This window comes from Pelophylax lessonae (assembly GCF_965119305.1).
Source record: "Pelophylax lessonae genome assembly, chromosome: 2".
Classification (NCBI taxonomy): domain Eukaryota; kingdom Metazoa; phylum Chordata; class Amphibia; order Anura; family Ranidae; genus Pelophylax; species Pelophylax lessonae.
In genome coordinates, this window is record NC_138769.1 from 289,315,792 (window position 1) to 289,323,807 (window position 8,016).

An 8,016-nucleotide genomic window follows, 5' to 3' on the forward strand; every position below is an offset into this window, starting at 1 on the left:
AAAAATGTGAAAAATATTGTTATTTTTTCAAAATTGTCGCTATTTTTTTTGTTTATAGCGCAAAAAGTAAAAATCGCACAGGTGATCTAATACCACCAAAAGAAAGCTCTATTTGTGGGGAAAAAAAGGACGTAAATTTCGTTTGGGTATGACGTTGCATGACCGTGCAATTGTCAGTTAAATTTGCACAGTGCCGAATCGCAAAAAGTGGCCCAGACGTAAGACAGCAAAATCCTCCGGTGGTAAAGTGTTTAAACTAAAATTTCAATTGAGTAGAGCTGACAGGAAACAGAAGGTTCCCCTCCGCACTTGAGAGCTGGTAAGATGAACACTAAACTCTGATAAACTCACCTAAACTGTTTTGAAAAAATGCACCTTAGGTGAGTGTATACCGCTGATTATCTCCTGTCAGGATAAACAGCGTTTACAAGAAACCAGTGTGCATGAGGCCTAAGGAGCAGAGGAAACAGGAAGTTGGAGCAAGCTCACAGAGGCCGCAAAAACTTTACTGCCACAAGAAGCTTTTAATCATTCTCATAGGAAAACTATGTTCTTCCTTTTTCAGCCAACTACAAATCACCAGAGAAAATAAACACAGGCTTATACAGGCTGCTACAAATTTGCTGGCATCATACTGCCCTTACTTTTTATCTAGTGTCACTTTTTTGACAGAAAATAACTAAATTTTTTGACTCATACAACTCTATACCATCCTGAAAATGGTATCCAAATATGTAACAGATTAAGGGAACAGATGAAACAAGACCTCATAGTTGACTATACAAATTTTACTGAAATATTAAGGCGGCAAATGAAAAAAGAATAACAAACAATAAACCATAAGAACCTAAACAATCTGTTGAGGCTGTAACTGATTAACCGACTGTGTGTCTTGTTGATGCTTGAGAAGCACATCTAAGATACGGTAACTGATTCCAAGAAGCAGCCAATTTGTTAAAGTGGATCTTTAGTGAGTGCTGACCACAGCAGTATTAGTTATATTGTGCAAGTATGCATAGCATATTCACATATTATGAGACACTAACCTCAAGCTTTGACCTATTCCAGAGATGAAAAGTGCTGCCACTACCATATTCTTCTGTTCTTTCTCCAAGTACCATGTTTTCTTTTCTTAGCCACTGGGACAACCAATGAAGATGTCACTCCTGCACATACACACTGGAGTTACATTATTTTGGTACCTGACTCTGCTCCTGCCATCTTAGGGATGCCAGAAGTGTGCAATGCACCACAGTTAGTATACAGACAAATTGCTAGCAATCAGTTTTAAAGGAAAAGTGAAAAATATTGGTGTTAAGCACCAACAATCCCGCGCAGTGGAAAAATTAATATTTAATAATATGTGATTAAGATTGTTTCAAAAGGCAAGAAACAAAATTGCAAAAATTAGGGAGCCCCAGCGTGACCGTATGAACACGTAAGATATGAAAAAATTATAGACTAAAATATAATGGCTGCGCTCAACCTATTAAATTGTGTGATATAAGTGAATAAAATAACAAGTAATATAAACTAGCAGACCCAAATATTAGGTGTCAAATGCTATGAATTTATTAAATAGCATTAAATCAGCATTAGATCAGACGTCCCGACCTCGTCATCGTCAGGACGTCTGATCGCATCACGTTGCCATGTCATTTCCGGCTCCAGGTGGAACGCAAACCGGAACGCGGAAGCGGCGTTCACCTGGCATTCGGCATTCATTGTCTTTTATCCTCTCTGAACCAAGAATCAACATTGTAAGTTTTATTCTCATAATAAAGTTATGTTGTACCGATATACTTCACCATGGCCTACCACTTCATAGGCTATCCCCTCTTCAGTCCATCATGAATGCTGCTGCCAGGCTTATCCACTTTACCAACCGCTCAGTGTCTGCCCCCCCTCTCTGCCAATCCCTACACTGGCTCCCGATTGCCCAGCGAATTAAATTCAAAATACTAACCACAACATACATACATACAAAGCCATTCACAACTCTGCCCTGAGCTACATCACCAATCTTGTCTCCAAATATCACCCAAACTGTCCTCTTCGCTCCTCTCGAGACCTCCTACTCTCAAGCTCCCTTGTCTCCTCCTCCCATGCTCGTCTCCAGGATTTCTCCAGGGCCTCTCCCATCCTCTGGAATGCTCTACCTCAACCTGTACGGCTATCTCCTACTCTAGCTGCTTTCCCTTTCAGACGATACCTGAAAACTCATCTCTTCGGGGAAGCCTATCACACCGCCAACGAATATTCCATCAGCTCATTCCCTACTGTTATTACCTCTTGTACCACCTGCCCCACCCCATTAGATTGTAAGCTCTTCTGAGCAGGGCCCTCTTAATCCTCTTGTATTTTATTGTATTTTAACTGTATTGTCTCCCTCTAACATTGTAAAGTGCTGCCTAAACTGCTGGCGCTATAGAAATCCTGAATAATAATAATAATAATGGAGTTCTTTATTGTAATCTCTGCATAATCTATGGGAGCTTTGTATCCTGGATAACACTCCAAGGCGGATGATATAGAGTCGGTTGGATGAATACAGTGAGAATTGACTATCAACCCTGTCATATATCTGTGATAAAGGCTTATACTGACCCCCTATAATGTAGGGGTCTACCATTTCTGGTAAGCAGTTTGACACACCGGGTGGTCCTGCTATTTGGTGGAGGTGTTGCTATCAGAAGAAGCACTATTATAGGATCCCTCAGTCATTCCATATATATTTGGATGGTGTTATTTGGACTGTTTTCAGTGGTTCATTAACCTCTATTGTTTGGACTTTTTGTTTGCTTATTCATATACTAGTCACCTTGCACTTTATTGTATTAATATTTAATTTATTTTATTATTTATTTGTTTATTAATATATGAATGTGCACATTTAATTTATGAGAGCTATTGCACTTATTTTTAGCAATTGACCCCAATCACTTGGGTTTCTGCTAATCCATTTAATATTATTTGTCACTACATTGATTTATATCACATAATCTATTTAATGCTATTTAATTAATTCATAGCATTTGACACCTAATATTTGGGTCTGCTAGTTTATATTACTCGTTATTATATTCACTTATATCACACAATTTAATAGGTTGAGCGCAGACATTAAATTTTATTATATAATTTTTTCAAATCAGTTTTAAAGGTAGCAACATTTTTTTAGAAGAGACACAAGAGGTTTAGAAAAAACGTACAAAATGAAAAGTATAACCTTCAATGGCAGGGTTCTTGTAACTTTTTTATTCAACTTGCCAAACTGATATAGATATAACGGTGACTGCTATTCTGATAAAATCATGAAAATGTGTGTAAAGGAAAGACTTTTTTATTTTATTTTGAGTTGTAAATAGAATTGATAAGGGTTAAAACCTATATTAGGCACCCTGCATTCCGCTGGGAAGATTTCCCTTTATTTTCTGCCCTTAAAACACAATAGAAACAGGTACCCCCTTTGGCACAGGCACAGAAAGCGTTAAAAAAAGTTGCCACGGGGGCTATGGCTGACCATACATTCAGTCGGTGTTGACTGTGGAATCGCTCCCACAGCGCTTTTGTGTTCTGACAGCCGTAGGTTTCCCCACCGTCGGAATACAATGATCGTTGCTGCTGGCAATAGACGAAGGCAGTGATCGTACGAAAAAAAAACCGAACAAGCGGGTTGTACTGAAGTCGATCGATAATCCAACTTCAGTACAACCAGCCTGCCCATATTTGGATTGAAATTTGGTTGGTTCCCGCTGAATTTTGATCCGTCTATGGCCGTCTTAACTCTTCCCTGCTCTAAAAATTGCCCTTATATACAGTTTAAGTTGTGGCACAATAAGTATGACATGTGGCATCAGCAGAACTAATTTGCATTACAGGGTGCATGCAGGTTCTATTATGCCACAATAACTTATTACTAGTATAAAAATTAAACATTTTTCTTTCCTATATACTTATTACACTGTTCTAAAAATAAAAATCCTTCAACTTTGTTGAAAACCATATATAGTCATTGGATTTGGGTGTTATTTTTACTTAAAGTACATAATTTATATCATACTAATACTATTAAATTCCGTTTAAATACCTAAAAAAATAATACAACTGTGCCCCCTACCTTTCTGTGGAGGTGATGCCCCCATGACAGGATCATTGAGGACTCCACATGAAGAAATCATAGTACTTTTGGTAGACATATCCATCCACTGGAGTGTATCTGTCAGATGTGACCACTTTTCCTGTGTATTACAACATTATAATCTGCAGACACACCTGGGCAAAGAACAGATCTTTTCTGTTAATTTTTACCTAACAGGAAGTGTTTCTGTAGCAGAAGTACATAATATACTCATATTATGACTTGCTCTAAAACATCTCTCCAAATGATGTAAAACAGATGTAAAAAGATAAATGTGAATGAGGATAATAGTGAAAGAAATATGGTTATGTGTAGAAAGTGATAGTCTTCTTCTTGCTGCCCTAGGTTAGTTATGCCTACACTTTACTGCTATGTAAAGTTGAAGTTCCTGCATAGCCACAAGTTGTGTCATTTGGGAGGACCTCCCCTCACTTTGTACTACTCTGCATCTGAGGTCTGATGATGAGAGTGTTGGAGAGGAAAGAATGATACTGGGGGTGGAGAGAAGGGGAGATTTGTCCTTAAGTGGTGGGTTTTTTACTTGGGAGGGGGGACGTTTTACTAGGGATAATTTTAATTTTTATGTGCAGTTCATTGTTTGCCCGCCATTTTGCGTGGTGGTTTGTTTGATGGGCTGCATCCATTTGCAAGACATTGGACACGGTGGGGAGGGGGGAGGTGTCTGGGGGCATGGGGGGGGGGGGTATTTTTTAGAGGCTGTGGTTTAGGTTTGGCTCATTTACTACATCTTCCTACTGATTTCACCTGTCCTGCTGGTAGATTCCATTGTTATCTAAATAAGATGATTTTTTTATATTCTTCATATTCTTTTTAGTTTACAAATTAATACCTCTGGGGTTTGATATTAGCATTTGTTTTTAGGCATTGGCAAGTTGACTTTCTCTGTGCTATAGCCATACCTGTCCATTTTCCTATACCTCTTGGATTGCCGTTGGGCTTTCTTCCCCCTGTCTTCACAACCCCCGAGACAGACTTACCAGTTGCCATCTGCAGTAGAAGACTGTCTTTAACTGACTTTGCTTACCACACTGAGCTGTAAATTGTTATATTGTTCCCCTCTCTTTTCCATAAGAGTGACTCAATAATGATAAGTACAGTTTGTTCAAATTGTTATTTTGATATTTAATTTAAATCTCCTGATGAAGTGAATCATAATTCACAAAACGCATTGAGATTAATGATGTATTATATTTTTCTTCTCTGACTGGCACAATAATTGATGGACTTCTTTATGAAGAATTTCTCCAACTATGTACAAAAGTGTGGAAACATGAAAAAAAATGTTCTGATGCATTTTCTCTGTTGTCAATGTAATTTATTCCTATATCCTCTGATGAAGTTGATGTTGTTTTGTATTTAATATTTTGGTGTTTTATGACCACCAAAAAAGTTCCATGGGCAATTTGTTTTGATGTCTTCATTTGTTTGGCTGTTTGCACAAAAATCTCCATACACTATACCAGGGCTTGACAAATTTGCTTTGAATCTAGGTGCCAACTAAAAAAGTTTGGAGCCAGTTTTTCTTTTTAAACCAACAAAACATTATTTTTAACAACAAAACCCCTTCTTTTATGTAGCCCTTTTACAGATGCACAACACAGAATACTCTCCTCTGCCAATACAAGAGTGCACCCTCTCTGAATCAAATATCATGAATACATTCTCTCTAGTTTCCACGGTGCCCAGCTCAATGCCATGACAATAGGGAAGATAGTGCACTGCACACCTGACCCCCTATATATATATATATATATATATATATATATATATATATATATATTAGATATTATATATTAGAGGCTGGCAGGTGGTGCTGAGGAGCAGAGCGCGAGATCAGAGGCTGACAGGGCGTGCGTGTGTGAGGAGCGCGTGTGTGACCGCTTGAGTGTGTGAGTAACCCCCCCCCAGAAGAGCGGCTGCGAGCGGTGCAAGAACCCCCCCCCCCAGAAGACAGACCAGGTGGCGTGCAGGTGGCAAGTGGGTCGGTAACCCCCCCTCCCTTTGCAGGCGTGGGCGGCGAGCGGTGCGGTACCCCCCTTGCAGCGGGCGGCGACCGGTAACCCCCCTCCCTTGCAGGAGCGGGCGGTGCGAGTAACCCCCCAGACATAGAGGGAGCAGAGGAGAAGAACAATACAAAGGGGGAGGCTGGCCGGGAAGTGACAGAGGAGGGAGGCTGGTGCAGAGAGGAAGACTGAGGGAGGAGGGAGGAATCGCCGTCAGGAACTGCAAGTGTCAGGCTTAAGGGGACACACACTTGGTAAGTAAGACTGGTGACTGAGATTGAACACTGACTGAGGGTGTAGAGTAGTACCTGAGTATCTGTGAGTACCTATTACTACCTGAGTGTCTGTGAGTACCTATTACTACCTGAGTGTCTGTGAGTACCTATTACTACCTGAGTATCTGTGAGTACCTATTACTACCTGAGTATCTGTGTGTACCTTTACTACCTGAGTGTCTGTGAGTACCTATTAGTACTTGAGTGTCTGTGAGTACCTTTTACTAACAGAGTGTCTGTGAGTACCTATTAGTACCTGAGTGTCTGTGAGTACCTATTAGTACCTGAGTGTCTGTGAGTACCTATTAGTACCTGAGTATCTGTGAGTACCTATTAGTACCTAAGTATCTGTGAGTACCTATTGGTACCTGAGTGCCTGGGAGTAACTGAGTGTCTGGGAGTACCTGTGAGTACCTGATTGTCTGGAAGTACCTATGAGTACCTGTGAGTAGCTGGGAGTACCTGTAAGTACCTGTGAGTAGCTGGGAGTACCTGTGAGTGTCTGGGAGTAACTGTGAGTGTCTGGGAGTACCTGGGAGTACCTGGGAGTACCTGAGTGTCTGGGCGTGTCAGTGAGTGTCGCGGAGTACCAGAGGGTAAGAAAGTAGAGTTAGGAAGCTAGAAAACAGCCACACAGGACAGACTTAAATTACTGAATCCCCATTAGATTAGATTAGTAGGTACAATGCCCGGCGGGTGTGGAGATGCGATTTGGTGTACATCTTGTGGCATGTATACGTTCCTCGATCATGCGATCGAGGGCCAATACAGCTGCACAAAATGTAAGCACGTTGCTTCCCTGGAAGCTCAGGTCCTGAATCTAGGGAAGCAGCTGGCAACACTGAAACGAATGTCCATACTGAAGGAGAGCTGGGATTGTACCCGACAGGGGCAGGCCAGGGCCTGCACAGAGGAGGGCGGAGAAACAGAGGGGCAGGCATCAGAGCAGAGTAGATGGGTGACAGTTAGGAGGGGTAGAAGTGAAAAAGACAAGGAGGCTGGTCCTGGGCTGGAGCACCCCAATAAATACGCCCTGTTGTGTGATGTTGGGGAAACCAGTTAGGGACCAGCATTGCTGGAGCAGAGCGTTGCCCCTAGCTGCCAGGGGAAGAACTCCTCCAGTGAGGCCAGGAGAAAGGGAAAGGAAAGACAGTGCTGGTGGTAGGGGACTCAATCATTAGAAGGACAGACAGGGCAATCTGTCACAAAGACCGTGAGCGCCGAACTGTCTGTTGTTTACCGGGCGCTCGGGTTCGGCACATCACGGATCGGGTGGACAGATTACTGGGCGGGGATGGGGAAGACCCAGCTGTCATGGTACACGTGGGTACCAATGACATAGACAGAGGGAGATGGAGAGTCCTAAACGATTTCAGGGACTTAGGCGCTAAGTTGAGGAGTAAGACCACCAAGGTAGTATTTTCAAAAATACTACCTGTACCTCGAGCCACACCAGAGAAGCAGTGGGAGATTAGGGAAGTTAACAAGTGGCTGAGGAGCTGGTGTAGTAAGGAGGGTTTCGGGTTCCTGGAGAACTGGGCCGACTTCTCAGTCAGCCACCGGTTCTTTGGTAGGG

General features: G+C 41.8%; 1 protein-coding gene across 1 annotated transcript in view; it reads right to left on the bottom strand.

Annotated features, from left to right (window-relative positions):
- Positions 1–4,240, bottom strand: part of AMPD2 (adenosine monophosphate deaminase 2) — a 262,492-nt gene extending 258,252 nt beyond the window's left edge. The window contains exon 1 of the mRNA XM_082246180.1: positions 4,121–4,240. Coding sequence (XP_082102306.1) covers positions 4,121–4,205 — 85 coding nt within the window. The 5' untranslated portion in view covers positions 4,206–4,240. The remainder of the gene's footprint in view (positions 1–4,120) is intronic.
- Positions 4,241–8,016: the final 3,776 nt, after the last annotated feature.